At 43.6% G+C, this 27221-nt stretch overlaps 2 protein-coding genes and 1 pseudogene across 4 annotated transcripts in view; 1 reads left to right on the forward strand and 2 right to left on the reverse strand.

Annotated features, from left to right (window-relative positions):
* Positions 1-1907: 1907 nt before the first annotated feature.
* LOC149374234 (uncharacterized) lies at positions 1908-3979 on the forward strand. The gene is made up of 5 exons (XM_089594824.1): positions 1908-2046; positions 2369-2640; positions 2716-3168; positions 3233-3343; positions 3416-3979. Exons 1-5 carry the CDS (start codon positions 1908-1910, stop codon positions 3977-3979), a joined length of 1539 nt encoding a protein of 512 aa, XP_089450950.1.
* A 463-nt stretch (positions 3980-4442) lies between these two features.
* LOC106639087 (venom serine carboxypeptidase pseudogene) lies at positions 4443-6023 on the reverse strand (annotated as a pseudogene). Its single transcript, XR_016293188.1, has 2 exons — positions 5766-6023; positions 4443-5690 (listed from the first exon to the last, which is right to left on the reverse strand). The product of XR_016293188.1 is annotated as a venom serine carboxypeptidase pseudogene (transcript).
* Positions 6024-9717: 3694 nt separating this feature from the next.
* Positions 9718-27221, reverse strand: part of fax (failed axon connections) — a 48624-nt gene continuing 31120 nt past the window's right edge. Inside the window, exons 2-4 of one of the 2 annotated variants that reach the window (XM_014352579.2) lie at positions 10668-11006; positions 10300-10452; positions 9718-10200 (exon numbers count right to left, since the gene is read on the reverse strand). In XM_014352579.2, coding sequence (XP_014208065.2) covers positions 9844-10200; positions 10300-10452; positions 10668-11006 — 849 coding nt within the window. In that variant the 3' untranslated portion in view covers positions 9718-9843. The remainder of the gene's footprint in view (positions 10201-10299; positions 10453-10667; positions 11007-27221) is intronic. The other variant, XM_014352580.2, reaches the window with a different exon arrangement.

Genomic DNA, 27221 nt, shown 5'->3' on the forward strand with positions numbered 1-27221 from the left:
CAATATTATTCACGACATACAGGCACATTTGTTTTCTCGTTTTTTTTTTCAGAGTAAGTATTTTCAGCTATTTTTCAAATGACTTCTGGTCATTAGAGCGTTTTTGTAATCTGGCAGTTAACTCAATTAAATAGCTATTACAGATACTGTAAGTATACGTGGATACTTGCGTATGGTTCGATTTTCTTTTGGTTTAAATGAGATTAGCTCCAATGTATCAATGGAGATGTCAACGTTTTAGTAAATTTGTAATTGGCGCTGTGCTTGCTTCGAAAGTTAATGAGCAAAAAAATTTTTTTTTTTTTAATTTCGCAATTCGCATTTTTTAAGAGCGAGGCTGATTAAAAACTAAATGGTACCATATTTCTTTTGAAAGAAATTTACTAGGAAAAGTTACTATAAGGCCAGTGTATAGCGGAGGGGGTCTGTTGGATCGGCTCCGGTAGATCCTCTGCTCACTTTCAATTCACTAGTGTCCACAGCGGAGGGTCTATTGGAGCGGCTCCGTTAGACCCGCTAGTCTCTAAAGCAGAGGGTCTATTAGAGCGGCTCCAGTAGACCCTACGTTCACTTCGTTTCAATTCACTAATGTCCACAGCGGAGGGTCTATTGGAGCGGCTCCGGTAGACCATATACTCACTTCCTATATATTCAATAATGTCCACAGCGGAGGGTCCATTCAAGCGGCTCCGGTAGACCCACTAGTCCTCGAAGCAGAAGGTCTATTGGAGCAGCTCCGGTAGACCCAATGCTCGCTTCCTAAAAATTCACTAGTGCCCGATAAATGACGGACTGCCGATAAAAGATTTAGCGAAGAGCCCTGCCATACCGACGGTAAAGTCAAATCATCACCTATAGGTGTAGCTACATCAGAGAGCAATGTTATCAGTTTTGTGACAGGTTCCTGCTGTACCGACTGTAGGGGTGCCGTCGTTGGGTTTACCTACGGTCGGTACGGCGGACATCGTACGTGTGTTTATCGACCCTGGCATGCCGGTACAGCAGGGATTGAATATTCTCGTCGATGTAAAAGGACTCTGCGATAAATCTTTTATCGGCAGTCTGTCTTTTTGTCATGTAAATTTTCAAGTTTCCTAGTGAGTGAGCGTAGGGTCTACCGGAGCTGCTCCAATAGACCCGCCGCTGTGGGCATTAGCGAATACATAAGAAGTGAGCATATGGTCTACCGGAGCCGCTCCAATAGACCTTCTGCTTCGGACACTAGCGGGTCTACCGGAGGCGATCCAATAGACCCTCTGCTTCGGACATTAGTGAATTTATAGAAAGTGAGCGTAGGCTCTACAGGAGCCGCTCCAATAGACCCTCCGCTAAACACTGGCCTAGTAAGTTTTCCTAGTAAATTTCTGTCATAAGAAACATGGTTCCTTTTTTAGTTTGGCGGTAAAAATCGGGTCATTGAATTGGGTATGTATCGTTAACAGGCAAAACAAACGATATGCGGTGAACCCACAATATCTGTCAATCAATTCCAACCTCAAGTTTTGGCCTCTACATGACAAAATTCTCGTAAAATTCCACAGCTTTTTAAAATTCGCAAGGTAAATCTTTGTTGTTACTTAATACAAAAATGGTCTCGTCATCAATCATTGCGCACCAACAGTGTACTCGTTCAAGTTGAAATTCATCCGTGGACATTAAGTTTGTCTTACCTTTAAAATTATAACTTGTCATACCTTTTAGGCATAAATCACTACGGAAAAAGAAATTTCATACTCATGTTTTGGTTTATTGCACGAGTGAAAAAATCCACGTCAGATTAGTTATTCACATGAAATTGACCCAACGCGACTTTTGTTTGATTATACAAGTAAACACGTAAAGTATCACTTGTGCAAGCTGCCTTTTTTTTAACTACTTTGCACAGGACAACACATTCATAACTATTAATGCCTGATAATCATGGATACCGGGAGAAATGTGCAGCTTATAAAAATGAACAACAAAACCATTTTCATTCGCAGGTAAAGCTCATCCCAAGTCAATCCGAGGCACGGATCAATGATGATTCGACGAAGCAGAGGCCTGGTATAAATTGGATGACGGGCAACAAAAAAGAAGGAAAAAAAAGTACCACGTATGCATCGCCTCGCTGAAAGATGAGTCGGAACCCGAGGTCGGCACTCCCATGTCGGCCTCCACCCACGTCGGGCCCGAGAGGGCAGCCCATCGCCCACTCGACTATCCATACAGGCGCCACCGCCACCATACCACGGCAAGGCATCTGTCGTCGTATGCCAACTCTTTCCCATTCAACACAACCATACATAAAAAAACACGTAGCTCGACTACCGAAAATCACACACCCGCACACGTGCACCTTCAACACCTTACGTTTTCTCGTCCTCAGCTCGAGCACTGCGACCTTCGTCGGCTGTGAAGTCGACGATCCCGAAGCGCGGCCCACCACCAGCAGCCCCCAAACGAGTCGACTACAAACGACCGCAAATGACGCGAGCGATGGAACAACGTCTCAAGCACACGCAGAGGCTCCAGGAGCAGATGGAACGTCGTGAGCGCGATCGATGCCCGGAGCCTGCCCCAACCCGGCACTCCAGGCGTCCCACGATACCCAAAGCTGACTTTGCGAGGCCGGCTACCCGCGAGCGTCGATCCCCCGAGGTTGGGGCCCCTCCGTGGCAATACGCCGCCTGACAGAGCTAGACGTAGAACTTGACCCCAAGCTCCGTAACGCAGGACTACGGCAGATGCTCGTCCACGGTGGAGCCCTGCTTCCCACCGGAGCCTACTAGCGCCGAGTGTCCTTCGTCGACCACCCCGTCGCCACCGCCACCGATGTCGCGACCACCGACACCACCGCCACCTTGTCCTCCGAGTGGCCGTGACCAGCAGTCCTCGTCGAGGCCGGCCTCCTCCTCAGCACGTCCCAGAAGTCGTACCCCGGCTGGGGTGCCCGCGCGCACGCTCAACCTCGCCGAGTCCATAAATGCGGACATCGTCGAGGCCGAGCCTCTCGAGTGTGGCCGGCCCATCGACAACCTCATCATACCACCGGGGGCCATCAACTGCGAGAAAACGACCGTCATCAGTATACCCCAGCCGTCGACCGTCCTCGCCTCGGGACCGTCCGGCGGCCAACAGTCGGCCAACAGGAGCACGCAGATCATCAGCAAGTCGCTCGACGAGCAGGTGAGCTCATTATACATGGGGTTAGTTCATGAGGAATAAATGAATCGATGATTATGACCATCAGGACGCGACTGAGGAGGCGATCGTCAAGTCGAAGCTGCACGATCTACAGCAGGCGAGGCGCGAATTTGTCATGACTGTGGCCAACGTTGGCAGCAACGCCATCAATTTACAGGTATGAACATATTTGTTTAATGCATGAAGAATACAATTACCGGTTGTATTACCGATCGGCAATCCTCACTAGGACAACGACTGCGCTAACCAGAGGCCATTTTCGGAGGAGTCGCCGACAGTACAGCTGGTGACGCCCGAATCGTCAATTCCCTACCTCATTCCTTGCCCGGACCTAGACGATCCCTATTTGCAAGTGGAGTACGACAGGCACCACCCGGTGGTCGAGGAGGCACGCGAGTACTTGCGCCGGCGGCAAGTCGAGCGTTTTGCCGACGAAGACTTTGGGCGCGTCTCCCGCCAGCCGCCACGAAACGAGTGCCGTGACCAGGAGTACCTGGAGATCGGACCCGAGAACAACTGTGACGACTACGACAGGGGCCAGTACACCGCTGTACCCAGGCGTAACGAGCCGTATCATTACTTGCCGATGCCGGTCGAGCGGATCGAGCGCTTCTTCGATCTGCAAAATTTTCCGCCGAGACCGCCGCCGTCACCGGTCACGCCTCCACCTACGGCGGCAAGGGCGCCATACGGTAGGGAGTGCTTGCCGCAGGAACTGTGGGACCTCGAGGACCCGTGGTACCGGGAGCCTGAGGTGCCAGATCTGATTGACTGGAACGACTGCTGGAGGTGAAAGATCGGTAAGGGGTTACGCGTGATTCAGTGTTGACATTTTTGTAAGTGATGGTTTTTCTGAATAAAAATTTCTGTTTTACAAATTTTTACATACATAAAGGTATTCGATGTTGGAAACTTTCGAAAATACTTACTTTTGTAGCGTTTCAAGAAGATTCCCGCTACATCTGAACGAGCGTCTCGTACGCTCGGCTTGTTATCAGTTGGCATGAAAAGGAACAAAAATAATCTCAAGGCAGTCAAGAGCCAATAGATGTGTACAATAATAGCGCAAGCGCTGAGGAAAGCACGCGATTATATTTCGTTAAGATGATTTGAAAAAAACATGAGGGTACTTGGATTGTTTGCGACTTTAATCTACATATTATTATGACGCAAAATGACAAATTGTATGTTTTTTTTTGTTGCATTGATATGATTGATCCGCTTTCAGAATAACACGCAACTTCGTCGCAACAACGTCACAGTTGATAAGAGTAATTTATTGCTTAAACTTTCAAAACACAAAAATTTTCCTAACACATACTTACACGCGACTCGACGAAAACAGTCGTCATTCCTCGTGCCGTTTTATGTAGTCGCACAATAAACATCGAATTACAAGAAAAGCATATAATAATACAAATCTACTTTCTTCGCGTGAACTGCGTGACGAGGTCGCAAACCCAGGCCGGCTGCTCGTAATCGGCAATGTGTCCAGCGTTCCTGACAATGGCCTCCTCGAAATTCTGGACCCTCTTCCGGTAACCGGCCAACGTACCCTCGTGATACCACATTTGTTTGCTCGCAGCTCTGTACTCGCGAGCACCGGACCACTCGAGGCTCCTGTACAGCTCCTGCGTGGCCGAGTAAGGAAAGTGCATGTCAAGCTGGCCGCTGTAGGACAAAACCTTGTGATCCTCCATAGCCTCTGCCATAACGGGCGCAACCGATATCCTTATGTCATCGGCAAAGTGTCGATTCGACTCGGCCAAGTAACCAACGAACTTGCGCTCTCCCACGTGCAAAGCTCGCCGCACCCGCGGCGTCTGGACCCAGAACATGTAGTGGCTCGTGTCCTCAGGCTCGTTGGTCGTTAGATAGTTGAAGATGTAGCTGAAATTCGTGTACAGGACAATCATCTCGTACTTGGCAACCACCTCGGTAAGATACTCGGGGCTTCTCTCGTCCAGCTTGGCCATCCTGTCGTCGATCTTCTTAATATTCTCGCGCTCGTTCCAGTCGATCAGCCCAATGTGGTAGAGAAACTCGCGATTCGACTGCTGGCGAACCAAGTCGATAAAGGCGTTGCCCAGAATGATACCCCTGAGGTTGATCTTGTCCTCGGCCCGACGATTGTACTCCCTGACGGCGCGCGACGTCGTCACCGCGAACCTTCCCGCGTAGGAGCAGCCAGCCGAGTACAGATCGTTTTTCCGCTGTTCTGGGAAGAGCTGGTAAAACTGCTCGAGGAAGGCGATCACGTAGCGCGCCACGTCGTCTTGGGTACGGAGGTAGCCCAGCTCATTGTCCGTGTAACTGTAGCCAGTGCCAACCGGTATCTCGAGGTAGATCACGCTGTGGTTTGTGGTGAGGGTGTGATTTCTGCGCAAGAGGTGCTGGTCCTTGGTAACGATGAAGGGCCCGTTGTTGTTGAAGAGGACGGATAAAACCGGCACGCCTGGACCACCGTTCGAGTACAAGATCACCGGGTCGTCCCTCGGATTGGTCTAAAGAAGAAAAATTGTTAAGAAAAAAAAAAAAAAAATACTTGAAAATTGCGAAAGCTGTATGTACACGCGCACCTGCGAGAGGACAAACCAGAAATAGGCATTGGAGTTGTAGGTCTTGTTGGTCGTGATAAAACCAGCGTAGCTTTTGACGTTACCGAACTCCTCGTGATGGACCTCGGCTTTTTGCCTCGCCTCCCGTATCCTTCCATTTTCGATGTATCTCGACAGCAGTAGGGGCTCGTCGCTATTACCTTGTGCGTGACTAACAGTGATGTCTGCGGCAGTTGCAAGAACACAGAGCGCGAGAAGCGAGTCGATCAGCCGCGACATGACGATCGACTGATGGATCGCGCGTTGAGCGCGACTTATATAGCAGGTGGTTGTAGCGCGACGAGGTTTCTTTGTAACGAGAGCGATGTACATGTGGGCCGATGATTTTTTAATTAGTTCGGAGTATCTTTGGAGGAAAATTGTCTGAACACGTGGAATATGTCCTGCATGTGAAACGAGGAAAATGGAAGAGGAGCCGTTCATGTAGAAATAAAAATAAATAACTTTTTATAACTTTTTTTTTTCTTTTTCTTTCAGCAATTCTATCGACTGAAGTCATTGAGCATAAGCTTTTAACTTTTATTAAATGTCACCCCCCCCCCTTTTTTTTCACTACAGTTAGGCATAAAATCCCTGCAACGTGTCCTACAAATATCATATGAAACATAATTTGCTGCACCAAAGACTTTTAGGTATATTGATTAAAAAAATTTTCTCGATAAGACAGATGTGTAATGTATAAATCTTCTTCCGCAATAGTGACGTGTTTTAATTTTATTGTTGTTGAAATTTTTTGGCATTGATGTAAAAATAAAAAAGTGCTGGTTTGTTTTTGTTTTTTTTTTTTTATTTATTGTTTATTTTAATTCAATAAACGCGTTTTAAATGAATACATTTTACAAATGTGTATAGCATTTTTGTCGTTGACGCTGGTTTGTTGATTAATTTCCACCACATCGTCGCGTAATGTTGTGTAATTTATTTTTATTCATTTCAAATAAGGGCTGCACTCGCCTGTACAGTAATGCACATAAAAACATACATATTTTTTTTTTTTTTTTTTTTCATTAAATCTATAATATACAAATCAATGTAATATAATTATAATTAATTAATAATTAAAATAATAATGATAAAAGAAAAACTTGCCGACGCCTACGTGAGAGCAGCGCCGAGCAGCGCTCTTTTTTTTATTTATTTATTTATTTGTCCAAAAGGTATTCGAGTAAAAAAAGACGTTAAAAAAGGACTATAAAGTTACAAAAAGACGGGAATGAATTTGTTTCTTAAACCTCTTCATTTTTTATATTTATATATATATATATATATGTACTTTTTTTTTCTTAATCGTGTCGTGTTACTTCGGCTACGAGAATGAGAAGATGGCTTCGAGCCGTGTGTCGTTACAATGCGTGTATATGTGTGTATGTGTACGTGTATCGTGTATCACGTGTGTTTTACATTTATTAATAATGAGTAAAGCGCCAATGCAATATGAACAACGAGCGTCGTCGCTTTGACAATTAAAAATCGAAAAACGCCGCCGTGACGCAAATTAGCCAGTGCGACACCGACCCGATCTCGCCTCTCGTGAGGCAAAAGCGCAAATGCAATACAAGTATGGTCGCCAAACAAGAGCTAAACTGTTCCTACCATTTCGATCGCGCGTAGAAACGGAGGTGACGCGCTTTGCGTTTCCGTTTTTGCGCGGATCTACCAATCGGACGTGCTATTGTTCGGCGGAATCGCTTTTGATGGGGTGATGAGAGCTGCCGGTGTGTTTTGTCGTCGAAAGAGGCGAGATCGAGCGTCTGGCTGTTTGGTTTATATTATATATATTTTTTAGCGGCGTTAAGGCGATGCAAAAGTCCCTTGCGGAGACGACTGAGTGATGACGTTTAACGAGCCAATACATCTAATGCACGTTATTTTATTTCTTTATTTTTTTTGCAAGCTGCAACTCAGCATTATTACTATTATATACCAATGCTGAGATTTTGAGCGCCTTACAATAAACTAGCTAAAACTAAATTTTGTTTTTGTTTTTTCCAAACGTATCTAGAAGTTTGTGGAAAATATTATTCGTCGAGTTGTATGAGTATTTATGATGAAAAAAAAGTTTAAAAGGACCGTCAGAATCTCGTTAAGCCAGCTTAATCTCGAAGCTTAACAGAATTTACAAGTATAAAATTTCAAAACGTGCGCGCAACGCTTGAAAAGGATAAAAAAAAAAAAAAAAACTCAGTCGTGGGCCCGAAGAGCTTCCTCGTCCCCTTAAATCCTACGAATTACATAGCATATTTTTCCATCATCTTTCCACTCGACCGCTTTTCCTTAATTATTAATCCATAAAATTTCTTTTAAACTCTTCGCTTCTTCCGCAATCGCATCAAGTGTTACTTTTTTGTCCTATTATAACTACGAACTAACGCTTGACATAGTCCTCCGATGCAGCGCATGTAATCATCACAGTCTAGCCCGCTAACTCTACTCAATATCCTCAATTCTTTTTTTTTCGCTTTTCCTTTTCTTTATCTTTTACTAATTATTAAGCATACTTAGCGTGTATACGTGTGTCTACAAGGGTTACTGTTTGCTCGTCGCAGACGTTAACGCATTCTTTTTCGTTTCCGTTTAATTGCATTGAGTCAGAGCTAATGGACTAGCGAGGCTAATCTGCGACGTTTTTTTGTCATTTGCTTGTGGTATTTTATACTATTTTTTTTTTTTGCTGCAATCATAGTTTTTTCGCTCTATTTGCGATTGACAAGATCGTGATATCGTCGAGAGTGATTGCAGTGTACTCTTTTTTTTTATTTTATTTTATTTTTTTATCAATAGTTAATAAAAAAAACACACGCACCGGAGGGTGGAAATTCGTAAAAAAAAAAAGAAGATTGGCCATTTTTACATCGAAAGAATTCATATTATAATTTTTTTTTTTTCTTTGTTGTAAATTTTTTTTCTCTTACGAAAGAGTTTGACCACAAATTACGATACTTTTCAGTATAACAAAAACTCGTTTCGTCGTTTGGTAACTAGAATCATACTTTTGTAAATTGCGAATTTCCTTTTTTTTCCACTATGATTAACAATGACAAGCTTTTTTTGCGATCGATAATATTGCAGTTATACTCTATGGCTTACTAATGACTTAATTAAACTATATGAAAGAAAAAAAATAATAAATCAAGTCTGCCAGAGGGAGAGACCGGAAATTTTTAATATTGCAATAAAACTTTTTTCTTTATTTTCGTGTACTTTTCACTTATAAAATACTGCTGCAAAGTCGCAATACATTGAACGCATACACATAACATATAATCATGACAATATTTATATATAAAAAGGCTGATTATGAACAAATCTGAATAAACAGAAGGAAATTTACACATTAGGGTGAAACAAAAGAAAAAAAAAAAAGAAAAAAAAAAAAAAAAAAAAAGAATTGATACACAATGGCAGGAGGGAAACGTCCTTTCATTTTTTTTCGTCCCTTATGAAACACACTTTTTCTTCCCCCCACCGTATGAAATAAACATTAACGTTTGTTTTTTTTGTTCGTCGAAAATCATATAAACACACATGCATTCTACTTGCCTCTTCTTTCAAAGAGCGTCCTATTAGAGAGCATCAGGTATACAAAAATAAGTCCAACGTCACTAAAAAATAAAGGAAAAAACATAATTTTCTTTCGCTCTCTCTTTTTTCCCAACAACGCATCATCAAATCGCATAATATCTCGTCCCTCTAAAAAATCTCGCCCTCCTAGCGATTCTAAAATGCATTACTCGCACAAATATCTTTCGAATAGATAGCAATCATAATGTAAACCGTGTTTTCTATCAAGACATCATCATCATTCATCATCATCATCACCATTCTTGTTGGGAAGGGAGGGGAGAAGTATCGGGTTCCTCGCAATAGTCATTGGCCCAATTTTGTTCACTATTTTGCTGACATATGACGCGTATGGGGAAAAAAAAAAAAAAAGAAACGCCGGGTCTATTGCCGATGATGATGATGATGGTAGTGGTGGGTAGTGATGGTGATGTACAATTCATGTATATATTTATATTTGTATGTATAAACCGCCAGCTTATTTGCCCTCCTTGTCCTTCTCCTTGTTCTCGTCGACCTCCTTGTCCTTCTCGACGTCCTTCTCCTCTTTGTCAGCCTTCTCCTTGTCGCCCTCCTTCTCCTCCTTGGACTCCTTGGTCTCCTTGGCTTCCTCCTTTCCCTCCTTTTCCTCGGTTTTTTCCGGCTTGGGCAGATGCGTGTTCATGTCGAGGGTCGAGCAGATCTCGTCCCAGTCCGGGAAGCAGCGCTCCTTCATGCGCGAGCAGTGGCCCACGAGGTTCGGGCAGTTCTCCTGCATGTAGTCCCGTAGCGAGAACGGCGTCTCCCTGTCGATGTACAGGATCTGTGCCAGATTGGCGAACGCCACGACATCGAGCTTTGAAAAAAAAAAAAAATAATAATAAATAAATTATCGTCATATTGCTTGTTTTTTTTTGTTCTACTATAGTATATACTAAATGAAGGTGATGATTACCGTGGTTGGCTCGTCACCGAAGAAGAACGGCTTGTCGGCGAGCATGTCGCTGAGCACCTTGAGATCGTCGCAGCCAAACTGGATCACCTCCTCGGGCTTGTGGACGCCCATACCCTGAGCCTTGACCTTTTTGGCGCCCTGCAACCAATTGAACTAACTCTCACTACCGATGACCCATAACGCTTCATTCTTAAATTCATTCCCGATTACCATGTACACCCGTGTCTCTGTTTACGTTTTTTTTTTTCTTTGGATAAGTAAATCATCTTTTTTTTTTCTCTCAAATAAAAATTTAAAAAAAAATAGCAGGGGCATGAAAGAGAAAAGGAGCCGTGAGTGAGAGACGAGCCGAGCAAAAAAAGCCTCACCTTGCGGCCAAACGTAAACTTGAAGCATATGTTGAGGATGCTGTTGGGTATGCGGGTGCCAAGGGCGTGCTGGAGATTGATCTTGTACCCCTTGAGCATTTGGTCGAGGTTCTTGGTGCGCCAGCAATTGATCACCCATACGAGGTGGTTCTCGATCATCGAGATGGTCGCGTGCTGGACGGACTTTTGCTCGGCGTTGAGGCACCCGTCCAGGTCCTTCTCGTACTTTTGGCCGAGTTCGCGCAGTATGATGGCGCTGTCGGCTATCTCCTCGCCGTTCACCTCGACAAACGGCAACTGGCCCTTCTTCGAGCGGAACTTCATCTTGTGATCGACGTTCTGTGCAAACAAACAGAGATTTTATTTCATTTCATTTTTTTAATTATACTTAATAACTGTATACCCATGCCCCGTTGATCGTTGCACGTGAGTGTATAGTATCGTGAGGACGTACACGTTCTCTTCTCTCTTGTAGCTTTTCTGCTGAAAATATTTCATAAAAGCTGCCTCAAAAAACTTTCCTTACACATCAGAGCCCATCAAAATTTGCTCTCGCACAATGTGAATAGAACACGCCCAATAGCGGTAAGGGGGGAGGGAGGGTGAGGAAAGCTCGCAACGTCAACGTTCTTCTCTCGCTCAACTTTTGCCCCCAAGGCCACACGTGTTTGCGCTTCCTATCCCCCCGCCCTTTATTTTTTCCTCGAGTTCCTCGCGCAGTCGTTCCTCCAAAATAGCCCTTGAGAAAACAGAGAGAGAGAGAGACACCGCGCACACGTGTTGGCTCCACATTACATTAGACCCACTCCATCACGGAATGCCTTCGACAAGGCAGACGGGAATAACAACAATATAATTGCCGTGAGAGCGGGAAAATGTCTTATTTCTATATTCCGTGCGCCTGTGCATGCGATAAGGGCTGTTTCCCTTGAAAGCTGGGCGCGGCGCTCGGGGGGATGCTTTTTCGGGGATTGCCGAATTTTAGCAAGGGAATATAGCGTAACCTACGCTCTTTGCTCTCTCTTACCTCTCTTGAGGGAGGGAGTATATTATGTATAAAGGCCTTTCAGGGGAAACTCGCCGCTGAAAGAGATATTAATTTTCTTACTCTCCCTCACTTTTAGGAGGGAACGATGGTTTGTTTTTCCTCTTTATTACACCACGTGGATGAAAATTCAGAAGCTTGATCGTGTAATCGCGCACAAAGGAGCTATACAAGCACATACACGAGGGTGCTCAAAAGAGCGTATCCACTTTTCTTTTCTTTCTTTCTTTTTTTTTTGTTTTTTTTTTACCTCGGGGATTACTAGGGTTGATTCACTATTAGGTTGCGAGTTGCAAGACGACGAAGCAATTTTTTGCCGATATTTTTACCGTACAACGAACAAAAGGAAATACGTGGATGAAACAGTTTTTCTTTTTTTTTAAAATGTGTTTTAGAGAGAGAGAGAGAGAGAGAGAGATAAAAGAACAGAAACATATGTACAAAAAGAGGAGGGAGAGAAAGAGGAAAATAGTGATCCACAGGATTTATTTAGCGCTGACGCTCCGGGTAATTTGCGCGCTCTAATAACCATCGGGAGATCATCACGCGGGCGTAAAGTTTACGCTCCAAGTTACGGGAGGATTGTGTACTGACTTTTCCCAATACCTAAGCTCCAGCGGGGCCTTTTACATTAATTGTCTTCCCAGAAACAATAGCACATTATACAGGCCTAGGAAAACTCGGTCACTACGAACACGTTTTTTTATTTTTTTTTATTTTTTTTTTCTTCTACACCTTGCCAAAGTATAGAGGGAAAGAGAAATATCTAGTCTGACAAATTAAACACGTATACTGTACAATGTACACCACGCAGTGAGGGGAGGAAGACCATTTATAAGAACTGTATACTTCCCCTCCTGAAAAGGGATGGTGGAAAATGAGCAATTATTGGGGGGACACTCCTTATCTCTGTCCCCGACTCGGGCGCTATACTATACAATTCAGCGTCTGGGGCGCGGTAGATGACGTTTTCTCGCTGATGTGTGCGAGGGAGAACAAAAGGCAACGCGTGGCGCGTACGTGGACGAGTCTCGAATTTTTTTTTGTCTTCCATAAAAGAGAGCGGGGAAAAAAGTACAAGTAACAGGAGAAAAATGAAAGGGAGGGAAAGATGAAACCGAGGAAGAGAAAAACAAATTAAAGTCCCCTGGGGGGTGGGACGCCGAGTTGGAAAAAGCGGGACTGAAAAAATTTAATTCACATTTTCCCCCTGTGCACCTGTATGTACAGCGCTGCTCCTTGGAAGTTTCGACACCAAGAGTCGCGAGCGCGCGTACACGTATCGATTATTGCGCGCGGGTGTCTCTCTGGGAGACTGCGGGGCAAACAGCTCGAGCGCCGCGCACAATGCAGCCCTATTGAAATTCATTGCCCGTCTAAAAATATCGATCCCCGTAAGTGAATAGCTGTAATACTGTCGGGTCGAAACGATAAGAAATTCACGCAACACGAGACAACAACCGCCAATAATTCCCATTAGTGCACGTATATACATACATATAATTATATACCCTATGTGTGCACCAAACATGTATCATATAATGAGAATACTGCCAACGAGGCGATGTTTGCCGGCATCAGCGCAGCATCACCTCGAGGAGATAATTCGTCCCCCTCGTCGTAATCGCCGGAGTGCAATAAAATTCACAATCATCCGGTACGCACGAGAAAAGAAAAAGGAAGAAAGATGAAGTCAGACTCGGTATATATAATATACAACACACACTCGAGAGAGCGCGCGTGTACATGTGCATCAATAAAGAAAGGCTGCACTGTTGTAAGTAAATACGTATGATGCGCGAGTGCACGCACACGCGTCGCGAGATGGGCTGGGGGAGGGGAGAGAAAAAACAGTTCCTCCCGAGACAGAAGAAAAGGGAGTCTGTGTGATGGTGTATACCCTCGCAGAGCCAGAGGGAGGAAGCGAAGAGAAAGATAGATATAGACGTAACGAAATGGTGGAATAAGAAGAATAATAAGAGACCAAGGGGGGTAGAAGGAAAAAAAAAAAAAAAAAAAAAAAAAAAAAAAAAAAAAAAAAAAGAAGGAGATAAAAAACGAGAGCGAAACGAAGAAGAAGCAGCAGCTTCTGCCGGCGAGAAGAAGGAGTATACGGGAGGACGAGTCTCCGAGCTAAAGAGAGGGGGGGGGAGGCACGACGCGAGGAGGACGATGAACTCTCTCTCGGGCCATCGCGGCACAGCTTCCGTCGCCTGGCAACACACACACACGCGCGCACGCGCATACCGCCCTCGCAACCCCCTTTGCGAGTTGGTTACGGTGTGTGTACGCGAGCTCGCGTGCGCCGGACGGTGGCTCCGTCTCGCTCCTCCAACCCTCCCGCGCGGAGTCAACGTGCGCGCGTATTGATCGCCAACTCGGCGAATGGGGATATGCCCCCCTTCGCCCCGACGCCGCCGCCCGACCATGGCTGCTGTTGCTCCTTCTTGCTTTTTTCGGGCGCGCTCCTCGCTTGCGCTCGGAATTTTATCGCAAACGCGAGCTTTTTGCCAAAAGGGGGGCCCGGGGGGGGTCTCTGATTTTTCGATCGTGGGGGGGGGACAAGCTTTTATTTTTTATCTACGTATGGATGGCTTCGGGAGGTCGAATCCCCCCCCCCGTTGCTTGTATAAGGGATGTACCTGTGACTCGACCGCAAAAACAGTCACACCTTCCATAATATCGTATCGATCATTTGATTACTTGGCGCAATCGGAGCTGAAAAAAACAGGACAAAAAGAAAGAGAGAGAGAGAGAGAGAGACACATTCCAATCCATAGACATCGTCCCTCGAACTTTACGGGCTCGTTAGAGACACGCTTTTTTTTCCATTGCTCGACGAGCACGCTCTTTTAGATAACATCATCACCATCGCGTAATATGTGCCCGCTCGTTTCGGTGTATATATAATTATACGTGTGCTCCGGCGGCGTAATCTGAATCTTTAAATACGTAAGATCCGATAAGCAACGTATAATATAACATCAACACGAGCCATTCCCCGAAAGAAAAGGTATACAAGCTGTGTTGAGTCCCAGTTTGTTTTTCCAAGCTGAAAAAGGAAAAAAAAAAAAATCCCAGACCAGGTCACTGTTTGCCCGTGTTTGCCGGTCCCCCTCTCTCTTGGCTTTTTGGCGATATGGAAAATCGAAAATGAACGTAACAACGGAGCTTTTCTTCTTCCGCGAGCAGAGATATCGGTGTTTCGGGTGCTTGGAAAATCTTTCCTCTACACCGCGGGGGAGAAAAGGGCGACGCCTTGATTATACATTTTTTCAAGCCACGCAGTGTGTGTGTAACGTTCCGGCACATACGGCGATGTAAAGAGACGCGGACGAGTATTAGTTGCATCCGGCTCTCATACGTGTGTGCGCGCACGCGATGGTTGTTGCTGCGTAAGTACAGCGCTTTCAATTTGTTTCGTTTAGCCCCGATTGAGGAATGCGCATCCGTTCGCTCTTAAAATAGTCCCGTGTGCTCTGCCGATGTTGTACTTACACACACGCTTGCACTGCTTGATACAACACGAATGTGGGCGCACGTCTATGTATGATATATCATCTCAACTGTGCGCACACACTCTCGACGTATAATCGTATACTATTTTTAGTTTGAGAAAAACTCGATGATTATAATTAATCGCTATACACATTGTCTTGTAGTCTGGGGATGACGACGCACACCGATACATACCCTTCCTCGTATAGTATATTCTTTAATTTATACTTTTATGACCATTTTATTAATGCATGCAATAATATTAATCAAACCGATCGAATGATGAAAAATCGGCCTTGTCGATTTAACGCAAAAAATATTAACGACGACTCGCCGATCCTCCGTGCCACGAGTTGTTATTCATCAATACGGAGAATCGGATATATCGTCTTTGGTTATTACCTCGTATGTACCACTATATGTATTATCAGTAAATCTGTATGTATTCCCTCTCGCTCTATTTTCCCAAGGTCCAACATATAATATATCTCCCCTTCCGACTCACGGGGAAGAAGAAAAATAGAGCCGAAAACGCAACTGGACACTTTTCGAGAACACACGAGATAGCGATAAGGAGAGTATAAGGGTACTTGTATGTATACACACAAGAGCCGTCAATAGGCAACCCGGTCTCTTATCTCCATTATTTTTTTCTTCTCGGCGCGAGTGGAAATAAGGAGAAAAAAAAAAAAAATAAACAAATAAAAGAAAATACAAGAAATGCCGCGCCGACTGGAAATAGAATCGAGAATAATTGCCGTCCGTCATTGCAGTCATATATATATCATCTGCGTAAGTGATGGAGAAAAAAGGAAAAATGAACGAGGGTGTGTTATGGGTCATTGATCGAGAGAATAAGCTTAATGAAGTAAAGACGCGCGACCTAAGCGAATGTTCGAGGCACGTCGTTAACTCCCTCTCGGGCGTAAGTATATATCTGTTTGTTTGTGTAACTCAGAGACGAGAGGTAAATCATCGGGGTATAATCGGACGATGCGAGGAATATATTTTTCTTCCTCTTCCACGCGAGGGATGTAACTTTTTTTTTTTAAACGAAAAAAAACCAAGGACATCAATTGTTTCCGCACTGCGCTAGGTATGCGATTGAGATGGAAGAAAAGCGTAGACGTCTCAATTGTCAAAGCGAGTGAGTCGTGAGATTCGCCAAAGGTTGGCAAACGCAGAGAAAAATTCAAGTTAAAGTGACGCCTCGATTGTCGTAATTTAAACGAGGATATCGTTTCTCGTCATAAAATTATACTTGAAAAAGTGCAAGTTGATTTTGAAAAAAAAAAAAAAAAAAAAAAATTACTCAAAGCCCGGTGTTGTCTTTCAAGGCGATGACTCAAACGTGTATCAAATATATATTCTGAATTACATATCGAGTTACCAATACCTACAAGTAAAAATGAAACACACGTCTAATAAACCAGAATCTCGTGTTTCGCGCAAACGTAACACACTCGTGTGTATACACGACGTACTGATATATTCCTCTGCAGAACAGCCGAGTCTTTAGCCAAACCATCCCCCCCTCTCTCTCTCTTCTTGGATTATATCGAGTATATTTATGTACAAGCCTCGAATTGTTTATTACGCGCGTATTACGTGTAACACGTATAATTGGGCGATTTGACTTTATCGTACACTCCGGAGGTTCACATTCCTCGGAAACGTTCATGAGTATGAGAGCCACGAATATGATCAATGCTTGCCCACAGTCGTGGATATAATATACTATTTACTTGTAATGTTATCTTTTTAAGTGCTTGAAAGGCATGTGAGCTTCGGCGTATACTGCGGAATAAGTTTTTCTCTTTCCATAATTTACGGTCTAACGTAATAATAAAAATAAAAAAATAAAACATAGTACCAGGATTGATCGTATAGAAATATACATAACAGTTATTTTTCCTCTTACGATTGTATCTATTTGGATTTCGAGCAATGTATAATTATATATATATATATATATATATATATATATATATATATATATATAAAAAAAAAGAGTGAAAATCGATGCTAATATTCCGGGCATTGACGATGGACGGGCGAGTCACACACTTACGTGTCGTCATAAAAAATGTAGGTGCCGTCTGTCGTGTGCGTAACACGTGTTGGCGTCTACCCCTTATGAATCATCTGTTTCGACGAATCGACCCTCCTACCCCTCCACCATTGTTTGCTAGCCATTTGACCGTATAGTGCAGGACGTATACGCGTGTACTTATCTCTATGGAACAGAAACATTTTTGTTGTTAAATAATACCACCGTGTAATCAAATTTCGAAAGTATATGACTCATGCCGGTTTGAACACTATATACGCCTGTGAAAATTACCGATCGCCTACAGTCAAGCCGATTTATCTTTGGTCCACGCGTAACTCATCCACATTTTTCTGCCTATAAAATAACAAAAAAAAAAAAAAAAAAAACGGTTATTATTAATCGCACGCGGACGTTGATAAATTAATGGGATAATCGGATGAATGGAGCGACTGTGTTTTATATTCAATAAGGCAAGAGAGGAACGATAATGAGTTGGCGAAAACGCAGTGATCGAGCAACGTTGGGATAATCACGGGTAACCCGAGAAAGACGAAAAGCCTAATGCCAACGTTAAGCGCAAGTGTATAATAGTTGCTTTTGGGAAAAGAAAGGTTTGATCGGTCGATTTTATAATTTATAGCGGCTCCGATATATTTCCGTTTCGATGATTTTTCACGGCTGTACACGGAAAAACGTGGCTCATTGCCAACGCGAAGGAGAAAGCTTTTTTGGTTCTGATTTTTCGAAATATGGCACTCGTGCTTGTCGTTGGCACCGATGTACAATGGAAAGATGCAACAAATGTACAACACACGCAATAAATATCAATCGAATCACCGTATCGGCCGATGAGCAGCGCAGACTTGTATTTTTAAATTAAATTAAACTATCAATCAGTTTCCTCTCGCCACATACGAGCATATCAATCATCCGAGCTCTCCGAACTCTGTTGGTTAATTAACTGCGCGTATATATCAATCTCTCGCGTGAGCTGGAGCTATTTGAACCAACAACAACGTTAAATTTAGCCAAATGAATCAATACTGTTTTTTTATTTTTTTTTTTGTAAAAACACGATGTTTCCTATCAACGAGTTGGAAGTATCGATTTCGTTTTTGTCGATGATGATAAAGTATACATGAAAACTAAAATCTCGAGCCTATTAGTTCGAGCTCTGTTTTTCGAGAGGGGGGTGGGGAAAAAAACGACAAAAGTCACGCCCTTTTTCCAAAGCAGCGATTGAAATTGGGGTCGACTCGCTATACAGAAGAAGAAGAAGGAGAAAGGGCTTCCATACGTATATACATAAGCGAGAGGGGCTGCATTCTCCGCGGGGCTGAAATAACCGGGGAAGTTCCGTGGATGCGTTGCATATATTTATGGTGGACGCGGCAGGGTATACATGTATACAGATACACACCAACGGTAGGTGGTTCATCGATCCCCCGTGCCCATTGCAGGAGGAGGAGGAGGACTGTCTGTCTACCGTCTGTCCTCCTCCGTGTTCTCCTTCTGTGCACGCGGGTGTATATACGTATAAGTGTACAGTTGTGCGCTATTTACCGATGCCAAGAGCACACACTGCAGCGCGTGTCCGACGAATGATGGAATAATTGAGATTCTGCGCCGAGTGTGCGTGTGCACTCCCTCTGTGGCTTGAGCTTATATATACGTACATTGTGATAATACCACTGCGCACAGTCAGCTAACTCCGAGGAGAGCATGTTTTATCGCTACATTGATATGTATAACATATAAATATAATCTTTTTTTTTTTTTTTTTTTTTTCACCCAATCTCGTGCTGTCATTTGCATGTATATATGACGCTCTGGTTATGCAATTGTTGGGTAAGCAAATTTAAATTGACAATTTCCAATATCACCTACTATCGCATCGTACGATTCATTTTGTACATACAGCAGATTACACGAGTGGCTAAATAACCCCGGCCCAGAAAATCTTATCCGATCGTCCTTGTCTTTCTGTCTCACCTCTTTTTTTTTTTTTTTTTTTTTTTTTTATCTCGGTATAAGTATCTATAAAGACGCCAAACTATTTTTTACCAAAAAGCGAAAACACCAATAACACGTGCCGGAAACAATGAAACAAACGATGGTACAATTTCACCCGTAACAAAAAAGATTACACTGTGCAGTGTAAGATAAAACAAGCCGCTAGACGATGTTCCAGACGACGGGAACGAGAATATATTATATATATATAGAGAAATGTCGAGCATCGCTGCTTATTACGGGGTTACTTTCCGGCCTCGTCCCGTATATAACAGCTTCTTCTCGTTCAACGCGTGCCATATAATGTATATATATAGTACACGAGGCACTCTATTATATTTTATACAGACATCGCGGTCGTCCAGCATCCATCAGCTGCACCGGCTCGCGTAATTGTCGTATACGTCGCACATTTATTTGTACGCGACGCTGATGGAAACAAAGAAAGAAAAACGGGCAAAAAGGGGGGTAAAGAAACGGTATACCGTATAATAACGTGTTGATCTACACAGTGCAAAGAGCCGCGCGTCATGTAAAAAGTGTACAGTGTTCCCGAGAGGATAAGCCGGGTCCGCTGCTGTGTATAGAATGAATTTGCAATTCCTTCCGCCCAATACCACCCCTGGTTACCCCACCCCTCTTTCGCGCGTCGGTCTGAAATGCATGAATAAATAGTCAACGAACCCTGCATGGGCAACGAGAGCACGATCCATCGGCTTCCGAGAAGCAACTCTCCCCGAGTTATCGGGCCCCGCTCGCGCAGTGCTTATACCTTCGTATAAGTATACGTACAGCCAAGTGGAACACGACTAGCGGATGCTGCGCTGCCGATTTTTGTTTATTTTTTTTTTCTTTGCATCGCAGGCCACTGGTATAAAATATACCTGTACCCATATGCTGATGGCTCTCCGTCGACCCTTTATCGACCGCTGCATCTGCCTTTTTTCTTTCTACTGCACTTGTAACGCGTTATTATGCATATATATATGCTTTGGACCATGATGGGAAAGGAAGGGGTGGAATTAACACTCAATGTTTTAATTTTGGGTAATCAGAGATCATAAATATAATACACGTGTATGCTCTATTAATATTGTACGGAGAAGGAATCATCATAATGACTGCACAGACACGACTGACCGTAACACACTCGCACTGGTGGAGGTGTACATATAATACGTATAGGATATAGGTGATGTACCGCTATATACACGCAATGGTTTCGCAATTTACAGCCCAGAAGATATAGACAGACTGTACAAGAAGAGTGGCAGCATGGCAAAAGTGGGTGGACGAGGATGGAATGGCTGCAGTTCAGGCAGTGTAGCGTGTAAAACGCACGAGTGCGACCGGTCAACCATCGGCGGATGTTGCGTGCAATGGCAATTCCCACATGCAACAACCTCGACGTCGCCGTTGGTTATAATGGTACGCGATGCCAGATTTGCATGATTTCTGAAGAATACTCATAAGTACGACATATGAGAGAGTATAAGTGGACAAGTATATTTATAGCGAGTATAAGTACGCTGCTGGCCGAGAGAGATTTTGTTGATGCTGCTGGTTGTAGAATTTCTAGAGTTTTTATTGTAAAAAAAATGTGAAGTATATCGATAACAAAAGTATGACGGTAAAAAAAATATGGGTTTGAACAAATAAGTCAACGAAAAGCGTAATTAATTGAAAATTCCTCCCTCGCAGTCGCCCGAGTCCTCAATTCGAAAATAGCTTCCGGAACAGCCGAGGAGGAGAGTTGCCGATGTGTAAGTAGCTGGGTGCCGCAAGGGCTTGCCACTTTGCCAATCCGCAATAGGGGTTTCGTCATCAAGCCTTTCCTCCTACTTGTACCTTATTATATTATATTATTCTCTTCTCCATCGGTAGGTATATGGACGTATGCACGCGGGACGCGGCAATTTGCCCATTTGTTGCAATACTTGACGCGCGTAAGTTAGCGGGCACAAGATGTGCGGTACTTGATCGGTAACTGCGCGTGACGATGCAACAAGATGAGCGACTTTCCGCGATTATGCCTCACTTGTAGGACCGGAGACATTTATTTGAAATATTAGGAGTGCAGGCCTGTAATTCACAATCACCATATACTTGAACATGCCGCGAGGGGGTTTTTCGCGCTATTGTGCTATCCTCTCTGAAAAACAGCAGGATACTAGTTGGTTTCCCGATCACGATAAAGGCCATTACGACTCGAAATATGATTTTTTTTTTTTTTTTCTTCCCCCTTCTCCCGAGATAGAGCGACGGCAGCTTGGGGGCAAGTACGGATAAGAGAGAGAGAAAGGGACCCTGTAAGCGAGAGTCCGAGATAACGAGGCCCCATCCGAGGGATCAATTAATTAATTAAGCGCAACGCGGGCTGAGTGCTGAATTGGGCACCGCGTGCATGCTTTCTTCGCTTGTATTCCTTTCTTTCTTTCTTTCTTCCTTCTCCGGGAGAACAAGACGCGCCTTGCGAGTAATGCACGCGTATCTTCTTGTATATGTGCTATACTATACTTTGGAGGTGTTGGTTTTTCTTTTTTTTTTTTTTCTCTCTCTTCGAGTGGACGACACGGGAGACGCGATGGTCGAATCCGTCGAGGTAAATGGTTTCGTACATCAGGCAAACACTGTAGCACTGGAATTTCAATCGAGCATATGGAGTATATGAGCGCAATCGAATTGACTTTGATTAAAAAATGTGATCAATCAAAACGTCGAGAGTAAATTGAATTTGCTTGCTCGTAGAAAGAAAAAAAAAAAAATAATAATCAAAGTTCCTCTCACAGACGCGGAAATTATAGAGCTATACGGTATATATATGTACACCGTCCGTCCATTAGCGACTGTGCACACTCGCTTCTATGCAGTGGGTACTCTTTGGCTCGACACTGATGGTATTATTCACAAATAAACGAACTACCCACCCCTACCCCCCGCACGCGCGCGCACACAAGTAGTTCCAATCAATTAAAATGTCTCATCGGAACAAACTCTGCAAATTGCCCACTCGGTTCATGACTAACTCTCCCGACCCGCAGCCTCGTCTGCTATCTCTGTCTCTCCCACGCGTATGTGAGTCTCAAAAAAAAAAAAAATTCCTCGCCCCAGCGTCACTTCCTTCGTATCACATGAATCACGTAAAGTCAAGGAAGAGATGATTGAATGATGGATACGCACCACATGCGTTTGATTGGATGAAAAAAAAAAAAAAAGAAAAAAAAAAAGTGAAATAACCACACGCACCGACGACTATACTTGGGAGTACCATTACACGCAACAGATAACAACATGTATAAAAATAATGACGATAATAATAACGATGTCTCGAACGCCGGAGGCTGTTCCAGCCAACGCCCTTATTTATCGAGATGACTTTCGCACCGGACGGTCATCTCGATTTTACCCGGAAGAAGAAGAAGACGCGATCCGCACCTCGTTATGATAATACGCGGAATCGCCGGGAAGGAAAAAAGAAAAGATCAAACTTTAAAGCGCCTATGCATGTTCTTTATACACAATGCACGTTATTTATAGTGCCCGTTCGAGCGTGTATATTTATAGAAAATCCATTTTTAGGCTGCGGGCGCTCTCGAAATCGTAAATATCCAGCCCCGCGTCTTTGTTGGGATACATCTCGCAAAAATCGCATTCCCCAAATTTCCATTACAAATCATCGGAGGGACCAAAACGCGCTCCTCGCAAAGAACCAAGATTCGGCATGAATAATAAGCAACGCAGCCGCGAATAGAATTGATTCTTGAAAGAGCAGCCTCGGCTTAGCCAACGAGCGAGAAGAAAAAAAAAAACAAAAAAAAAACAAACGGGCTTTTTTTCTTTCTTTCTTTCGCAAATTCCTCGTCTATCTTTACAATTACGTATGTACAAACGCGTATATATTATAGAGTCACGTTGCTCTCTGTATCTGTTTCTCAGCGCTTGTTCAACGCGCAATCGTCGCTGATTAATACACTCGATGATTTTGTTTATTTTTCCCTCCCCTTCCGGTATACATGTATACCATCATCGGTAAAACTGCGGGATTATAACGAGAGAGCAAACAATGATGTACAATTATAGCTCGCCCAACTCCATATCTCTCATTTTTTTTTTTTTTTTTTTTTTTTTTTTTTTTAATTTAAGAAACGAAACTTTGATTGGATCCAAATTGTTTTTCACGGCGTTTAATCGCATCGCTGCGCTTAAAAATAGAAGCCATGCATTTATTATACTTATACTTGGCCACTACGAGCGACACGAGAGAATCAAGTAATGTATCTACAGCAAAGGCGAGATCAAAACAACAACAACAACACACACGTGCGCTAAATACAAGAAATTACCACTACCTTTTATGTGTATAATGTTATGTTATGACACTGACAAAGTCAACGAGAGAGAGAGAGAGAGAGAATGAAAGATTCAATTTAAGGGTTTGACTACTTGAAGTAATAACAACAACGACACTTGACAACAACATTATGTGCTACGATGATATCTAATACGACGACGTAATGTTCTCGCATTTCAGATCAATCAAACTCTCTGTCGTGTGTTTATTATGACGACTGGACGCAAACAAGTGCAGCAGTAGTAGCAGTACGATAAAACAAACGATGCGATCCACGTACTCAGCACAGGAAATATTTCTCATACATGGACCACAATCATATCTTTTTTTTTCCTTTTTTTATACACAATATGATAAAATAAAATACCCATACTATAAAGTACTCAAGCATCAAAGACATGTATGTATATACAGATTCAATTAATACGCAATTAGAATAAAGTTACACAACACACACGGGGTGCAGGTAACAATCAATCGATAAACCGAGAAAACCAACAGCAGCAATTGGTTACTATACACTATCCGCGGTGAATGAATGAAACTCAAATTGTATAAATATACTTATATCTTACGCCACAAACCTCTCATTGTTCGAGAAAAGTGCGCGCGGTGATTAGACGCGCGCACGTATCTATATATGTACAGAATAACACTTGATATCCCAGCAGGTGATCAGTCGCGTAAGCAAATACACCTTACACATACATACATGTATACATGTGGTTTTTGCACGCAACAACGGATTGCTGTACATTGCAGTAGCCCTTGCAAAATCTCACATTTGCAAGTATTATAGAGCCACAAAATTAAAACTTGCGCTCGCGTGGGGACGAATGGGGCTTTCACTCTCTTAATTAACGATAAATGCCGCGATGTAATCGCTCACACTATATACACAAATAAACGGGGGCTGCATTATTCATCGTCCTCTAACTCTAATCAATATACGCAGAGGGGGAAAAAAAATTAATTAAAAAAAACAACCTACACGAGAGACCCCTTGGATGTTGCCGATCTCTCTCGGAAATCGGGCCGCGAAATTAGGCGCGAGCATACAGCAACAACGGCACGTCGGGGGGGGGGGAGAAAGTATAACGCGCGCGAGATCCTTATCGGCGCGGCTTTTACCCAAAGCCGATTTATAACATCGCTCGGTTCTCTCTAACGATGTTGATACGTAAAGGAGGCGATAGCTTTTGCAGGTCGCTGGGATTCGGCGCACGAATGCATATATATATATGCGTGTATGGGTGTACCGGTAGCTATGATGTTTTTTGCGCCTCCGTCTCTCCTCCGATCGGCCGATTAAAAAGTGCTGGATTTTTCTTTTGTTCCGATGAATATATATTATACGTGTCCGTAGAGGAGCGGTGATTCATCGCCATTCACGTTGCTCTACATTTTCTGGGTTACTGTGCTATACTGTTTTTTACACATGTATAATATGTTATTCTCAATTATACGGGTATTCAATATATACGTATATAAATAACGACTAGTACAATCATTATATAGAGGAGAATGATAAATCGGTGGGGTTTTTCGCTCTTTTTTTTCTGGGTTCCGGTCACCGTTTGGCGCGTGTTAACATAATTAGAATTATATGGGCCACTTGTCGCTTGTGGGTACATATACACCCATATGTACGTTTTTTTTAAAATATCACCAAAGAGACGGATTATTATCTGAAATTCGGAATTTTGTTTTCTTTTTGCCTTTCCAAATACGCTCACCCAATTTCATAGCGGGTCCCGTACAAAAATAAGCAAAAGACCGCGTCCTCGGACGAGAAAATGAAGGAAGAAAAAAAAGCGATTGCCATCTTTACAATGAAACCTTCGAACAAACGAATCGATGCGCGATAATTATTCGAGTCCTCCGTTTTCCGATGAAAATACAACCAACCGCAGTCACGCCATCGGTAGAGCAGTAATGTCGAAACGCAGCCTCCTCGTCTCTCTGCATCGCTTAGGTATAGTACCCTTTCTCCTCGCGACCCATCGCATTATATACCCGTATACCCACGCGCGTGAAAACCGCGAAGAGGTGCGCCATCATTGCTGTCTGGAAAGTTCGCCAAACTCCGTACGTAGGTATAATGTACATATATATCGATGAGGTGTAATTTAACACAAGGCATCAATAAATAGATGATCGATGCGCGCGTGCGATAGACTTTTCTTCCCAAGACTTTCGAGCGCTTTAATTATCGCGCTATAACCATATGTGATGACGACGGTGGTGATCAATTAACGTTTATCCGCAGGTGCAGGTGCGCGTATTGTACGAGCATATAATATACGATTTAGATATAGATCGATCGGCGTGGTATTTCGAAACCGATACCGTTAAACGTATGTGAATAATTCTTTGATTTTATCCGGCGATTGATTAAATTTAACTCTCATTCGCACGCTTTGGGCGGGTATAGAGAGAAAAGTTGGATAGTTTGTTGGAGAATCGAGTGTAATGATTATACGATAAGGAGAAAAAAAAAAAAAAATTCTCACTCGCGTCACACAATTTGAGCGTCGCGTAGGGCTTATCGTTATAGAGTTGGCCTCCTGGCGGACGGACAGCACCCGGAGACGATGCCAGATAGAGCCAAGAGAGAGAGAGAGGTATATATACCCACGGGTGCTCCTTTCCTTAATATCATCATCATCACCATTATTACGTAGACAGAGAGAAGAGGAGGAGAGAGTGTTGCGCTGCTGGTCGGTGCCATGGGTCTCGTTGCACAACAAAAATGGCGAGCGTGCCCATTCCGCGATGCAAAAGCACCAGCCTTTGCAGCAGCCACGATTTCTATGTCTGCATGTACAAGCAGCCGGACGACGACAATGACCGGCGCTCGCGCAATTACGTGTCGAAAGACGCGTGTGTGTATAAGGTATAACACGCGTGTTGCATCCGCGTTTAAATTGTATATACGGCATGGGACCTCTCTCTCCCTCTCTTTTTCCTTCTTATTCTATTCTCTGCTACCTACGTTAGACTCGCTGCTGTTGTTGGGGGGAATTGGCCAAATTTAGACGAGTTGAGAGGGCCCCCTATTTTCGGAGGCGCGCCTTTTTTGTTGTTTGTTTCGGTCCGTTCGACTAGCGGGGCTGGGGGGTTCAAGAGCACGTTTGTTTTCATACGCGAGAGATCGCCCCACGGGCTATTTGTTGTGTTGTACGTGAAAATGTTTGTAGCCCTGTTTTGGAGTGATCAATGAAATGAAAAAGAAAAAAAAGCACTTTCCTGGGTTTAAGAGGGTCGTCGAGGCAAGGACGACCTCTACATCTCTTTGGAGGAAAAAAAAATTACAGATAACACGGCAACATGTACGATAAAAAAAGGAAAAAAAAAAAGTTCCCTTCGCATGCCGGCCTTCACCAAGAGCGAACTTTTTAGCATATCGCGGCACACGCGTCATGTTTATAATAAACAGCGGTAACTCCCCCGTTTGGCGCGTGTTTCGCTCTCCCCGTGGCATGTGTGCCAGCCGTTAAGTATAGAAAACCAGCGAGCTCGCCGATGCGAACTTATCAAGAATTCATCAAGCCGGCTGTGTAGGTACATGTATATATGTATGACCCGCTCTAA

This window comes from Copidosoma floridanum, unplaced genomic scaffold, assembly GCF_036245765.1.
Source record: "Copidosoma floridanum isolate Cflo_tuat_1 unplaced genomic scaffold, Cflo_Japanese_pri ptg000021l, whole genome shotgun sequence".
Lineage (NCBI taxonomy): Eukaryota > Metazoa > Arthropoda > Insecta > Hymenoptera > Encyrtidae > Copidosoma > Copidosoma floridanum.

What these genes read in the sequence shown, in the direction of transcription:
- LOC149374234 (XM_089594824.1), top strand. Translation starts at nt 1,908, where the DNA reads ATGCCTGATAATCATGGATACCGGGAGAAATGTGCAGCTTATAAAAAT. An exon ending in GCAAGTCGCTCGACGAGCAG is followed by an intron (nt 3,169 to 3,232) that starts GTGAGCTCATTA and finishes TATGACCATCAG; the next exon opens with GACGCGACTGAGGAGGCGAT. An exon ending in GCAACGCCATCAATTTACAG is followed by an intron (nt 3,344 to 3,415) that starts GTATGAACATAT and finishes AATCCTCACTAG; the next exon opens with GACAACGACTGCGCTAACCA.